Genomic DNA, 15,719 nt, shown 5'->3' with positions numbered 1-15,719 from the left:
TACTCTCTTTTAAGGTTAAATTTAAAAACCTTAAAATTTATAATAATAATAATGTTAAATGGGAAAGATTAAAGTATAAGTAAGAATGTCATTATTGTTTAAAACATGTATAACACATGAATAGAAAGATAAGAAATTAAATTATATTATGTACATATACATATGTGAATATATGCATTTAATCTGTACAAGCATATAAATATATTAAGGGATATTCATGAAAACTTATTTGAAAATTATATTTTTAAATTTATGTAATTCTTATTAGTACATTGCTGGGAGACACCCGAAAGGTCAGAGGCGTGTCGTAGTACAGAGTGGAGGTGGTTGTCTGGATGAACAAGATCTCAAGAGAAAAGAGTGTCCTGAGAAGCTAAGGTCTCTTGCTACTTTCATCTTGACAGTTTCTAGTGCTTGTGTGTCTTCTTCCTCTAATTCTCCTTTAAAAAAATGATAAAAAGAAAGAGAAAGAGATATAAAAATTCCAACTAAAGAGAGAAATCCGCACAGGGTGGGGGGACCTACAGGAAGTCACCCAGTTGAACCGAACTTGTAAGGAGCTGAATGAGAAGTATGTGCTTGATGTTCAGTTGGGGAAGTCCCGTCCTTCTAGAGAGCTATGACCTCATCCTAGATCCCAGAACTTTCCCAGGGCAAATTCCTTTGCAAACCATGCTGTCATCTTCTCTCTTTTCTCTTTATTTTTCTATTGATTGCGCCACATGAAAATTCCTGTTTCTAAAAAAAAGAAAAAGAAAAAAAGAAAATCCCTGTTTCTATAAAACTTCCAATTTTAGAATACCATTATAAATTAAAACATGAAAAAGAAATGACCTTTGCCCTTGTTTCTGACCCCTTCGATCTGAGTTTAGAAGGTAACATAAAATTCACCTTACTTGCCCAAGAGCACGGAGAGAGCATTGCAGACATGTACCCTAACATCTAACTAATTAGGTTTGGATCTCTGCTGATTGAATACATGACTTTTTAAGGATTGATTCCCAAGTTTAGACCTTATTTTTCTCATTTATAACAATAAGCCTACTTCATAGGGTTGCTATGGGATATTAAAGAGATTGTATGTACAAAATGCTTAAACTATTGCCTGGGACACAATGCATCCTTTAGTCATGTTTCCGCTGCCAAGATCTCAAGAAACTAATCAACATGCTGACCCTTTATAACACAATATAAATTGATGGAGATTAAATAAAGCTAAAAATTGAGTTTCTCAGTTTTACTGTCATATTTCAAGTCCTCCATACCACAGAGGACTGCCACTTTGGGCAGAGCAGAGACAGAACTTCTCCGCCCTTGCAGAGGGCACTAGTACATGTTGTATTAGCAATGATGGAACAGAAAAGACTCAAAAGACAGGAGAGAGGACAAAGCTGCGACGGGACAATCAACTGTTCCAAAGCTGTATGTAATTCACTCTGGAACAGGTGATGCATAAATCACTTGGAATTTCTGATTTGGGAGATCTAGGCAGGACCTGGTTATCAGGGTTTCCGTTTCTAAAGGATGATCAAAGAATGCCTTTAAGAAGCCACACTCTGGACGACCATCTTTATAGAATGCAGGCTCATGTGTGGTGTGTGCCGCCGGTGAAAGAGGAACAATGTCCACATTTCTTACTAAAATGTATTTTCTAGTATTTTTCCATCATAATGTCGCCCTGGTTCTTCTTCCCCATCTCCCCTTTCACAGTCTCACTGCCGTCACATTTATGCTGTCTTCCTCTTTATGCTTTTATTGCTGTCTTCCCTATCCCTAGCACTGCTCTGATGTACAAAGGTCTCCGTTCAAACTAAGACTCCTTTAACCCAGGCAGCAAAAGTTTCTCATCCATCTTTTCAAAAGATGTATATCCAACAATCATTAAACAGTGAAATAAACTATTAGTTATCAAATACATTGGGTTTTGACCAAAGCAGTCTTAACAGTGGAGGCACCCTGCCTGAGGTCAGCTTAGCTTGTTCCTTGGAATCTTTAGTGAGTTTCTTAATTCCCACACGCATCAGATCTTCATCTCAAAGTGCAGGTGATAAGAAGTGTTGGGAGCATTGAGTAAGTTCATGTGTGTATAGTGCTAGAACTCTACCTTGTATATAAGAAATGCTGTGTTAGCTATTGCTATTTCTGTTGTAATTGTTAATTATAGTAAATCATGTCAAAATAATTGGTTAAGAGCACTTATTGCTCTTGCAGAGCACCTGAGTTCAATTCCCAGCGCCCACATGGTAGCCCCCAACAATCTCTAAGTCCAGTTCTGTGGGATCTGACACCATGTTCTGGCCTCCACAAGCACGAGGAATGCTGTGGTATACCTTCATAGATGCAAGTACAACATTAATATGCATAAATAAATAAATATAATTTTAAAAAACAACTCTAATTTTTACATCTTAGGTAGACCTTTTGGTGAAACTTTAAAGAAAACTGTGTGAAATGATAAACTCTGTAAAAAACAGTAAGATAAACTGAAGAAGAGCTTTGGACCATTCTGAGTCTCCCTTTCCTCTTTACACGTGGAAATGATATTGTCACTTACCAAGTGCTTACAACTGGATTTCCTGTGAGTTTCAAACAAGCTAGTGTAAGTAAAGCAAAAAACCAACAATATTTTCAAGTTAGAAAGTACAAAGTGAAAGCCCCCTAAATTTGGTAAAGACTCTAAAAAACAGGGTTCCCTGTGACCTTTCTGACTTCTTATATCTCTAGCACACTGGGGATCATATTTCATTAGTTCCAAGATATATAGCTCTCCTATTTCTTTTAAATACGCTTTAATTAGAATACGGTTGTATCATTTCCCCCTTCACTTTCCCCCACACAGCCCTTTCAGGTGCTCTCCCCGTGCCCCACGTGCCGCAGCTCTCAAGCTGATGGCCCACACAAATGCACAACAGATGCGTCAGACTGCTGAAAAAGACAAGATCTCCTGAGTAAATTGAGAGCATGGGGGTCACCAGAGAGGGCAGAAGGGGAGGGGGAGGGAGAGGAGTGGAGAAAAATGTAGAACTCAATAAAAAAAATTAAAAAGATCAGCTAACAATTGCAAAAGGAAGATGAATGGGATGGGATCGGAGGGTTGAGAATGGTGGGAAGGGCAGAAAATATGTTCAAAATGCATAGTACAAAATTCTCAAAGAATAAAAAGTATTTTTACAGAGGGGGATGTTTTCTCACGGAGCTCTTCCTTGTTCGCTTCTTTGATCTTAAGGCTGGCTTTGAGCTTTCCAGATGTGAGTGCTCAGAATTAGGACTGTCTCTGCAGTGCTCTCTTTCCTGGCCTGATAACATGAAGAATGCCTGTCTGTTGGTTTGTAGGGGGTTAAGGTCAGAGAAAACAATTCAAATGCTTGTCTGCCCATAAGAAGACTAAGACTTTACTATGGATAGAAGGCACAAGGTCTAGCAGAAGTTGTGCTCCCTGACACCCCTTTGTAGAATAGGTACTAACCATTCTAGAGTACTTAAAATCAAAGATTTTCAAGATTCACAGGCCATCCAGATTCAATGTTGTTTCCTGACACCCATACGTTGACATACCCTATACAAATTTCTACAAAATTGTTTCTTTTTATGTCAGAAATAGGACCAAGAGATGGAATTTTAAAAAATATTTTCAAGAATCAAACTAAACTGCCTTTATATTGGAGTCTTCAAATTTGGAATTAAAGTCTCAGAACTGAAAAGAAAAAGCACTGTGCAGGCTGCTAAATGAGGGAAGTGGTTCTTGTTCAGCGGCAACACCTGCGGGTCACCGTGACCAGCATATCAAGTTGTACACAAATGTGCAATCAGCGCCACTCACATGTGGGTGGTCACAAGAGCTCTCTAAGTGGACTTAAGACCCCCTCAACAGGAGGGAAGTCACTCCTGGGGGCTAGAAACCTAGCCAGCTTCCCAGAGTAAGTGTGGTCATGGACCTCAGGAAGAATCACTGTTTTGCTAGGTCAGCATGATTCCTTATTGCATTCTAAACCTTATCTTTATACCCGCAGAAAAACGTAGCTATCATCCCTCATCAAATAAGAATCTCTTTACATCAAATGGAAATCATTACAGAAAACCACAGCTGGACATAATCGAAGACCAGTAGAACATGGGGTCAGAATGCTGCTTAATGAACCTGGCCCAGCCCCAATGTCTACATCACAGCCTTTGCATCTATGTATGTGGCTCAGGGAACACCAGGAAAGAGAGGGCAGAAAGATTATGAGAGTCATAATATCAAGAGTTTTGCTGTGAAACTGTCTCTCCGAGAAACAGCTACATAGACAAAACCAGAACAGTGGCAATATCAGTGGATTCCTAATGTGGAGGAGGCTCTGCTGCGTCTCACTGGACTGGGGGGTTCCACTGTATCTCACTGGACTGGGGAGTTCCACTGTATCTCACTGGGCTGGGGGGAGTTCCACTGTGTGTCACTGGATTGGGGGGTTCCACTGTGTCTCACTGACTGGGGGGAGCTCCACTGTGTCTCACTGACTGAGGGGGCTCTGCTGCGTCTCACTGGTCTAGGGGGAGCTCCACTATGTCTCACTGACTGGGAGGAGTTCCACTGTGTCTCACTGACTGGTGGGAGCTCCACTGTTTCACTGATTACTGGGGAGTTCCACTGTGTCTCACTGGACTGGGGGGTTCCACTGTGTGTCACTGACTGGGGGGGGCTCTGCTGCATCTCACTGGTCTGGGGGGAGCTCCACTGTGTCTCACTGACTGGGGGGGGAGTTCCACTGTGTCTCACTGACTGGGGGGAGTTGCACTGCATCTCACTGGACTGAGAACTACAGGTGACTGATGTCTGCTGGGAGAGCTGGCTTCCCACAGAGATGGACCCTTTGTCTCTCCTACTTTAACATCGCCAAAATGACACACGTCTTATATTGTGACCCTTCTTGCTGTAGCTCTGTCAGCTATCAACCATTGCCATGACGTAGTTTTAATCAGTAGTGCACGTGCGAACATTAAAGGCAACAGCCTCCAAGGGTTCAGTGTGGGTGGCAGTAGTTCAAAAATAAATCCTAGAAACAGTGTGAAATAGTCTTTTCAAACATAAAAAAACAAATAAATGTGTATTTGTGTGTGTACCAGGGACTATAGGGAGTCCATAAGGAACAGTGGAGAATCAGGTTCGTTTAAGAAGCATTCTGGAAACATATAATTATGAACTCAGTCTAATTGCATAGCATGAATCAATTGCATTATTTGAATTCTTTTTAAAAAAAAAAAAACTATTCTAAGGGCTGGTAGACGTGTCTCTGTGCTTAAGAGTACTTGCTGCTCTTGTAGAGGACACAGGTTAGGTTCCCAGTGTATCAGGTGACTCCCAACAGCCTGCAACTCCAGTCCAGGCCTAGTCTACGCCCTATCATGTTCTCCATGGGTGTCTACACACACACAGCCACACACACATAAAGAATAATAATAAAAAATAAATAAATCTTAAAACTGCTTCTACACCAATGTTCTGTTCACCATTTAGAGCAGACATGTGTAGAAAACAAGAGTATTAAAAATTCTTAGTTAAAATGGGACTCAAGGGAGTCACTTCCTGAATGTGGCATGTCCATGATCACATAAAAGAATTATTTTACATATGTGCTCTTTTATGTGTTCCTAAGTTATACATAAGCCGCATCTATATAAATTTAGATATAAAAGCTATTTCAACAGATATAAAATAAAATCTAAAACAAAACGGTTTCTTGAAAATGCATAATTACTATCACCACTACAAATTCCAGCTGCTGAGAGTTACTGAGATGTGGGGTCCTGGTTCTCAAAGACAGTGAGTGCCTGAGGAATCTAAAGAACTGGAATAAATTAACGACATTATCATCTTGGAGTAGTGAGCAGCCCTGGGTGTGACAACAGATCCTGGAGAAGACACTTGCTCAGCACTGTAAAAGAGCAGGGAATTTCCCCCAGCCCACAGATAGGACAAATGTCTGTTTTAAGAATGCTAATATTTCAATAACTGGGGTGAGTTTTATTTGTAGCAGTTTAACTACCCTTAGAATTCACATCATTTCCAATTCTTATTGTAATTGCGGTAATTTGGGAGTTCATTGTGTTAGCAAGCCCCAGGGGGAGCCTCTCCCTAAAGTAGAGAAAGAGGGTTTTACGCTGGTCATGTCAGGACAGAATGTTCCAGGCACCAAAGTCAGAGTTTCTAGAATGGAGATGTGAAATCTGCAATCAATCTTAGCATGACCATAGACTCCCCTGATTTCCGGCAGTGCCTATCTCTGGGTAAATACTGTACAAACACCTTGTTAAGATAAGCAAATCTAGTTTTGGTTTGAGCTGTTTTTGTTTTTGTCTTACTGATTTTTTTTTAGTTTGTTTTTGTTGTTTGTCTTGGTTCTTTGTTTTGAGAGCAAGAGAAAACACTTAAAGTTGGGTTGGGAGAAGCTGGCACAAGTTGGGAGAACGGAAAAATATGACCATTTCATATATTTCAAAATATATGAACAAATAAATAAAAACTTGGAAATAAATTATACAAATCCTACAATAAACTCTAGTTTCACAGTGGTTTTTTTTTTTTTAAAGATTTTTATGGGGATAGATTTGTGTCTATGTGGGTGTAGGTGCCCACAAAGCCGAAAGAGAGCAACAGCTACCCTCTGTTGGGTTGGGAACTAAACCCTGTTCCTCTCAAAAGTAGTATAAGCTCCTGACAGTGGAGAATCTCTCCAGCCCCTCACACACTGTCACACAGCCAGTTTCTCTGACACAAACTTCCGGATGGCCAGAAGCAGTCTCTACACATCTCAGGAAAAGAGCACTTTGTATCTGTAGTTTCTTTTTATTTCTTATTTTATTTTAAAAACTGTAACATAATCCCTTTCCTCCTTCAAAAACCCTCCTATGTTCACCTACTTGCTCTTTTACAAATTCATTGCCTACTTTTTCATCAATTGCTGCATTCCTTTGTGAATATACTTAAGCATAATCTGCTAGGTCTGTATAATGTTACAGCAAACTCCTTGATGCTCCTGTGCAATGTTCTCTGAATCTTATGTGAGGTGCTTTGTAGATGTATTCATTGAAACTGGCTTCACAACTCTGTAGTTTTATTGGCTGTGGTTTTCTGTCATGGTCTCCATATGCTTCAAAGAGAAATTTCTTTGATAAGGGAAAAGGAGTCTATTTACCTGTTAGTATTAAAACAAATAGAGTGTAGTTAGGGATCCCGTTGGTTTAGTAAAGTGGTGGCTGTAGGTTCTTCTCCAAGATCCACTACCATTAGTAACTAGCTAGGTTTCCAGAACGGGTCATGGTTTCCCTATTATTGAGCAAATCTTGAGCCCAATTAGACAGCTGTTGACTACAACCAAGATATGAATGCTGCCATTGCACCGTTATCATGTCCTGCTGTTCATTGCTGTGGTTCACACTTATCATATCTGGGTAGGACTCTTGTTTGCCTCTCTCATTTGAAAGCTCGCATGGTGCCTTCTGGTGGCATGAGAGCCACTCCTCAGGGAGGAGGCTGTCAGGACAGTTCCAGCTCAGGAGCCTCTGGGCCTTGTAGCTGAAGTACATGTGTCTTCAGCAAAAGAACTTTTCTTCTAAATCTGGGGGAAGGGGTGGGCAAATGAAGGCAATAATAATACCCTGTGTGTTTTAGGAGTCTCTTGGACAACCCTGTATCAAAAGAGGGCCTCTCATGCTTAATTTTGGAGATTTTGTTAGGTGGTTTTTGGTTTTTAAAGGGAGCTTTGTCAACCCAGATGAGAAATTTTTATTTAAACTATATATGTATATTTCTGCATAATGTCTGTAACTTTTGGAGAGTTATGATCAATTTGTGGGTCTTTGTTAAATTTGCAAGTTATCTATAGAACACTTATTTTGGTATACTAACTCTCCTTGGTGAAAAAGACTGGCCATACTTCAAACCTTCATTTCACTATTGATGGAACCAATGGTGAAAGAGTCTTTGGTTCCTTCCTTTATTCCCATTTGGCCGCTGCAAACTGTGTAATGTTGGGCACATCCATCAACCTCTTATCTGGGGCTTTTTTCTTATCAGTAAAATAAGAATTTTGAATGCTCACACCTCACAACTTGTCTTCCATTTGAATGACTTAGTATCTGTAAAGCGTAGAAAAGCCTACAATAATTTCTTCTTACTAGATGTAATCAAACCATGCCAACAGAGACGACTAAATAAATTCCAAAGTTAATTAAAGGATGGGAGAGTCCAGCTTGACCCTGACCTTCAAAAATGAATAACACCATGATAGGAAGAAAAAGCCAGAATCAAATCGCTGTGCAGATGTCTGGTATTTTTCTCCATGTCTATCTTCTCTGCTCACCTGGATATAATAGTCATAGCACAGGGATCTTGGCTCAGTATATCAAAACTATCATGTGACTCTCCAATTATCTATGGCAAGAGGGAAAAAGCAGAATGGACCGAAAATGGTATGCTGAACCTCTATATGGGTACAAGATGATTATGTGGAGTGCTGAGAGGGTGGAGGCCCTGCCAGCCCTCTACATATGTGCTCCAGATGTACTTTTGAGATATACTGAGTTGGGCTCATGTGAAACTTAACAGCCTCGTAACTTCCTGCTAGTTTCTTAACATCTGTACATTTCATCATCGTTATTTGTAAAACAAACATGAAAAACAGATAACTGGCTGCTTTCAAGAATCAACTCTAATCATACAACTAGACAAAGACTTACTACAGAGTAGGTGTCCCAAAAATTAGCTCCTCAGATGTTTGGAAATAGTGTCTGTAGAAACAGAAACATGTTGTATTGTATATAATTCTTCTTAGTATCTGTTCTACTCTTCCCAGAGCTTCAATTAGCTGAATTAGAGGCCAGTTGTGTCACAATCGTGTGTAATGGGAGAGCTGGAACACTTGTTTGTGCAAGAATACTATTCAGTCAACTTCAATAGCAAGTCCTGAGAAGCATACCAAATTTTAATGTCACAATTTAATTGAAATATGTTGTATAGATGAAGAAGTTCCCTTACTGGAACTAACAGAACACTCCTAAATTAAAAGCCATCATAAGTGGTAATTTTACTCATTGGATCCAATTATATCTAGCAGGTTAATGAAACAGAGAAGAAAAAAAAAGAGTGAGGTCAGCTGAATGTCCTTTTTATGATTTTTATTCTCTAAAAGTCAGTCACCCTGAGAAGTTACTTCTAACTACTCAGGGAGGATGGCTGCGTGGAAACAAAGAGAAGAAAGCGGCACTCTAAGTAAGACGAGTGTGGTCCTGTTAGCACGTCCGAAGACATTCGTCTCCCGGGGCTGACACCCTAAAGACACGTTTCCCGACAACCAGTGTTTCCCGGTAGTTACTGAATCATGGGAAGTTTTGAAATAACAGGTGTGTCTGTCATGCAAAGTACTCTCCCTGAGGTCAACAGTGCGATCCTCCTGTATGTACTGTAATGGCTGGGGGTGAGGTCCTCCTGTATAGTAATGGCAGGGCTGGGTGGGGAAGCTGATTCTAAATGAAGCTGGGAACCAGAACCAATTGTGATTTCCACACCTGCTTTCCCCTTAAGGTGCAGCCTCAGACTGTATACCTCTCACCATTAAATCATGGGGAATAATAATGGCTGATGTGCATCAATACTTCTTTATATCTCTGCATTTGGAGTATTATAGATTATTCTATTTACAAATTGTACTTTTTAATTTTCCATTGGTTTTTCCCCCCAGGATTATAGTTTTCAGTAAGCTATGGTGGTAAACAACCGTAATTTCAGCACTCAGCAGGTTAAAGCAAGGAGTTCAACCTGCACTACACTATGAGTTCAATGTTAGCCTGGACGAGCAAGTAAAGCTCTGTCCAGAAAGAAAAAGAAATTACATGTTTTGCGGATAGACAATGTATTTGCCTCATAGTTCAGTCGTTAGTGTTACTCATGACATTTCAAAGGACATAACAGATACTAGGATTCTCACTGAATTCAAACACCACCTATATCTTTGTTTCCCTAAATATGATTTAGAAAATGGAATTAAATATCTCTTGGGAGTTGAAGAAAGGACTTACTGAGTAGAGTGTTTGTTCTGCACATGTAAGGCTCTGAATTCAAGTCCCCAGAACCCAAGCCAAAAAATAAAAACAAAAATTCAGGTATGGTTGCATGAATCTGTAAGCTCAGCACAGATGGTGAAGACAGGCTGATCCCAAGAGCTCACTAGCCAACAGCTAGCTCAAAGATAAACATACGGGTCAGTGAGAGGCCAGGTCTCAGTGGAAGAGTCAGTAAGAAAAGAACCATCAGGAAAGATAAGTCCTATTCTGTCCTAGACATGCACCCATAGGGACACAGGTCTTCAATCTCATGCACATACACATGCATGCACATACGGGCACACACATGCACATACACACAATTGTAATTAACTTTTAAAATAGAATTGCATTATTTTCTTTTATATCCTCATACTCATGCATGCACAAAATAAATCAATAATCATGATTTAAAAAACGTTTAAGAATGAAACTGCTGTGTTTTCTTTTCCAGATGTTCTGTTTGTTGTTTCTTTTGTAGAGGTCACCCTGTTCTTCTAAGCCTTGTTCTTTCCTAAAGGTTTGACATTTTATACACACCAGCTTTACACCTTCCCCCTAACTACATTGCTGCTCTAGGTTCTCACGCTGCTATCATACTTGCTACTTAGTGGATTCTGCTGTTAGCTCACTCTCTCCAAGTTAACTGTTGCTGTGTGCTTGGTCACTGGCTATAGGGAGCCTATTGTTAGCAGCCTTGCTCTTGGATGAATCTCCTAAGCAGTCAACATGGAGAGGACACTTCCTTCTTCATCCTTTAGCGATTTACTGTACTAAGACCCCAAGACTTGAAGATCCCTTTGCCAACTAGGCACACAAAAAGTAAAAGCTCGCAAGGCATGTAGGCTCTTAAATTGAAATTCTCAAGGGGACTTGTCTTCCTGACATTTACCCTAACTCTGCTGGTGGCCATTGTTTGCTCTGACCCTGTGCTCGTGGGCATCACTTGCCCTGACTCTGTTCTTGGGGGCATCATTTGCCCTGACTCTGTTCTTGGGGGCATCATTTGCCCTGATTCTGCTGGTGGCATTATTTTTTTAGCCTAACTGCTTAGTATTATGAGAGTATTGGTTTCATTCAAGACATTTCTCAATTTTAGTTCTCTGCCTCATTTGCAGCTAAGACCTTTCCCACACTGCGTTCTTTCTAGCATCTTTATTCTTGACACATAGCAATCACTTATAATTTTGAGCAATTTAAATAATGTTATTGTTTTGTTTCATGGTACTTTTGATCAAATCCAGGACTTTAGGGATGTAGGTGAGCATCTTACCCCAGCCGCCAAATTACTAATGATTTCAAATACATTATTATGATGCACTGGCTACCACAGGGTATTTTTCACATTTATTTTTGGGAGGTTCATGTACTCCACAGCACACATAAAGAAGTCAGAGGACATCTTTCCACAGGCAGTTCTCCCCTCTCACAACATAGATCCTGGAGCTCTGACTCAGTAGGCAGCAAGTGCCCTTACCCACTGAGCCTCTATACCCTGTGCTACAATAAGTTTTTATTGTTGTTTTAGACTTACTTTATTGGAATGCCTATAGCTTTATTTGTTGTACCTTGTCATTTTTCACAATCTGAACAGTAATAGGTAGCAATTCAATAGTTTATAACTCGGTGATTAATGGAACTAAACCGACTAATCTCTACTGCTTTGCAAGCCCTTAACATATGTGCAGATGCCTGAGATTCTCCCTCAGGTTCAGAATCACAGACTAGAGAAACTTTTTTAATAAAAGAATTCTTGGCTTCTTGTCAGGACATGGGGCTTTCTTGTTATTCATCACTGAAAATAGATTACAATAGAATATACCATCTTCTTTCTAACTGAAAGTTAGAAAGTAAGGTGCCATGGATCTTTCTTTCAAAAGTGCCATCTTTAAGATAATAACCCTTCACTTACCAAGGTTCAAGAATCGCAATTGTCTTCCACAAGATAATTTACCACAATCTTCAGCAGGAAAGACTCCAAAACTATGTGTATAAACTATGTGGAATTTTACAGGGAAATCTCAGTGATTTGAGAAAATCTTGCACCTAAAGTGTACCAGTGATTGTCACAATTATACCAGTACACATTCCACTCTGGGGAAAAAAAAAAACTCCCATCCCAAGTTTAAAAGTCCATGAAGTGTTCATTTGTACCCTGTACCAAGGGAAGGCAATTTTTTAAAGCATTTTCTCCTGAATCACTTTTATTCAACTGTAAAATCTAAAAACTTTGTCAGAGAAGACACTGGATGAAAAATAACCCTGACCTCTATGGGAAATGATTTAAGTTCGAGGAGAAAATCTTTAATTCTGGAGTGTGGTTTACTCTCAACATGACTCAGCGAGTGTCACCCATCAGGACCTGAGCCCATCACCAAATTTCTCTGCATCTGTTTCTTACCTATTCTCATGTAGTCTGAGATTCCTGCACCAAAGGAGAAAACACTTTTGCTCTAAGTAGTGTATGTCTAGAGTTCTCCAAATATATAATCGTTGAATACATAAGTTTTTATAAATTACAATACATAGTAGTAACTCAAAGGCCTTCATGATCTAGACAGCAAATCGCATTTGAAGGCCTTATGAAAAGTGTTCAAATAACTTGGAGTTCTTACTTTATGTAATCTCACTGCTAATAATATAACCACAAATTTTAAAAGCAAATCACTTTCCTTAAGACAAAGAAATCAATTATAATAGATTGTAGAATAAGAACATTTAGTTAATGAGATCATCTAGTTTTTTTGAAGATGCAGATAGTTATCAAATCACTTAATTTAGCCAATAGGAAATGTTACTAAATAGCATTAGAGCTTGGTGACAGTCAAGGCAAAGTCTCCGTATGCAACCTAGACTGGCCTCAAACGTGAAGCCTTGAAGTAGATAAGATACATGGGCGTCACCTACCTGCCGTGGCTTCAAAGCAAATTTACAAACAGCTATGTTCAAAATGCTAGCATTTTACATCATTACTTTTTCTTGCCGTTTATCTTCTTGCTTTTAGTGTGTACTCTGTCAACAAGCCAACACAACATCTCCACAAACTTAGAAATGCAGGCTTTCCAGCTGCACCTAAGACCCAGGGGACTGAAGTCTTAGTAAAACCTCTGGGTGGCATATGCCCATCAAACTGTGGTCTGGGTCTGCCATAGGAGACAGAGCTTTTCTGGGCTGGGAGACGGGCCTACTGCACAGGCATGAGAACCCTAGTTCAGACCCCAGCACCCAGGTAAGGACTTGGTTCAGGGGCGTATATCTGCCAGTCTAAGTAAAAAGGGTGAACCCCAGGGTCAGTGAGATACCCTGTCCCCAAAAAGTGATGTGCAGAACTGTAAAGGAGGACATTCCGTGTCAATCCCTGGCCTCTACACACCAACCGCGGGCAAGGGCGCGTGTGCACGCGCACACACACACACGAGCACACAGACATATACTGCCCCTGCACACACAGACGGAGGGAGGCAAAGGGAGAGAGCAGGGGGAGAGAGAGATTTAAAATTGGGCAGCAAATATAGCATTGACAAAAATGTCCTAAAATTAGCTGTTGACGATGATTACAAAACATAATAACTTCTCCATGTGCAATGCTGCACTGTACAGCCTGAGAGGCGAATTTTACATTGTCCGAATTGTATCTTCATTTTTCAGACATGGAAAGAGGGTGGGTTATTACAGATGCTTTCGGCCTGCACAGCGCAGATGAATGGAACCACTTCCAACTTTTTTTTCCATCCTGGAGAAAAATGTAGATGCCCCATTTCCTGAGGCTCAGTTCTCACCAGGAAAGCAAACCACAGAAGGCCCTGGTCACTGCCCGAAAACCAATCTGTCTGTCATGAGGGTCCCTCAGTCCCCGCTGAAGGAACAGAACCCTCCCTCCACTAGAAGGGGCCACCAAGCTGAGAAAGGCTTCCCAGAAAACAGCCTTCGATGACTGTGACAGGCCAGGAAACCTGGGTACTCAGTCAAGCAAAGATTAATCAAAGGTGCAAAGAGCCTGGAATACTATCTGCCTCCTGCACATGCGGTCAAAGTCCGGGGGGGGGGGGGGGGGGGAAGGGGGGGTGGAGACTTTGTTTCTTTATTTCTCCACTCTCTTGTCTGCCTTCTGTCCCTTACCACCACCACTGTCACCAAACCTGCAATTTGGGTTTTGTTGTTGGTTGCTGTTTTTAAACTGGCTTTTAAGAGACCACTAGTAAGGAGCTCATCCTTATTATTCTTCTGACTCCTAACAGGCTCACTGTTGTCCTGCCAAGGATACAAAAACCTAAACGGGTCTATTTGCCGGTCTTAATCTCAACTCCAAGGTAAGAAAGAAAAAGTCTGGCCTCAGAACTTCGCTACTTGCTTTTTGCCTAAGTAACCACCGGAAGCAAGACCAGAGGATAAGGCACCGCTGGAGAGTGCACTAGCGAGTTCCTTCCGCAAAGTGCATTCAAAGACCCTGAGTGTTCAGTTCATCTCTCCCACAAAGACTGAATTGCTGGAGCAAAGCTGGAACCCGTTCTGGTTGTAGATCGTGCCTGTTGACCAGTGCTACAGGGTGGCAGGGACTGTAAAACCTGACCAAACATAGGGGCCCCTGTGGTGACCTGGCATCCCACCACAGGTGGTGGGGTGGAAACCTGGCGGGCTCACTCTGAGGGTGAGCGCACCCCTTAAGTGCCATCAGCAGCCAGCCCAGTCCCACAGGAGCGCACGTCCCTGGCTGTCTGGATGTCTGGAGAGACATCGCTGGTGGGACACGCGCGGTACCCACTTGTGCAGCCCATGCCGCCCGCACCCGCACTTACAAGCTGGGGTAGTAGCCATAGGGTGGCAGCGGGAGCTGCGGGCAGCCGTTGTCTCCCAGCTCGTCCATCAGCAGATAGTCCTGGCTCTCGTTGCGCCGCGCACCGGCTCCAGGGGCTACCAGCGGAGACCCGCCCCTCCGGGCCACGAACCCGGGGCTCTGGCTCATGGCACAGCGCCCAGCCGGTCTGCACCGGGCTCCCGCAGATGGGAACCTGGGGAGAAGGGGCCGCGTCACCTACCGAACTGGCCCAGAGCAAGGCGCTGCCCGGGAAAGGAAGATGAGGAAAGGGATGCAGAAGCCGGGCTGGCTGGGCTCTGCCAGTGGCTTCCCGGCCCGCCAGGGTAGAAGTCACTTCTTAAGGGTTTGGGGGCAACCGTCAAGGGAACCTTGACCTGAGAGCATCTGGACAGCGCCAACAGGCGGCCCGGGCTCCCAGGCAGAGGGCACAGGCGGGGCCTCTGTGGCAGCCGCCAGGGAGAGCAGTGAAGAGTTACTATGTCAACCGCGACTCTCCCTCCAGCCCTCTCCTCCCGCCTTCTTCCCCCCACATCCTCCGTCACGATCCCCACCTTTAAAGGGATCGAAAGAACGGTCCAGAAATCCGCGGACCCCTGTCTGGAAGCCACAGCTAGCAGGGCCAGAATAAACCTAAACTAGGCGGAGCCAGGAGCACTCTTTATTTGGGGTTGGGAGGGCTAACAACTCCCAAAGTAGGTTTGTTAAGTAACGCCAAGGGAGGGCTTTCTAGGAAGTTTCTTTTAAGTAACACTCAAAAGACAGGCTCCTCTCCTTCTTCCACACCGCCTTCATTTTCTTGGGATGTTTTTCCCGTTCCCAATCTCCG

The 15,719-nt window shown here is 42.1% G+C and overlaps 1 protein-coding gene across 1 annotated transcript in view; it reads right to left on the bottom strand.

Moving 5' to 3' along the window:
* The window catches only part of Trpc6 (transient receptor potential cation channel subfamily C member 6), a 122,619-nt gene extending 107,112 nt beyond the window's left edge, over positions 1 to 15,507 (bottom strand). Inside the window, exons 1-2 of the mRNA XM_050162221.1 lie at positions 15,445 to 15,507; positions 14,874 to 15,086 (exon numbers count right to left, since the gene is read on the bottom strand). Of these exons, the coding sequence (XP_050018178.1) occupies positions 14,874 to 15,040 (167 nt within the window). The 5' untranslated portion in view covers positions 15,041 to 15,086; positions 15,445 to 15,507. The remainder of the gene's footprint in view (positions 1 to 14,873; positions 15,087 to 15,444) is intronic.
* Between the last annotated feature and the right edge of the window lie 212 nt (positions 15,508 to 15,719).

The sequence above is a fragment of the Alexandromys fortis genome, unplaced genomic scaffold (genome assembly GCF_014885135.2).
Source record: "Alexandromys fortis isolate MF-2015 unplaced genomic scaffold, M_Fortis_MF-2015_v1.1 scaffold_112, whole genome shotgun sequence".
In the NCBI taxonomy this organism is placed as follows: Eukaryota; Metazoa; Chordata; class Mammalia; order Rodentia; family Cricetidae; genus Alexandromys; species Alexandromys fortis.
This window is presented reverse-complemented; position numbering and strand designations above follow the sequence as displayed.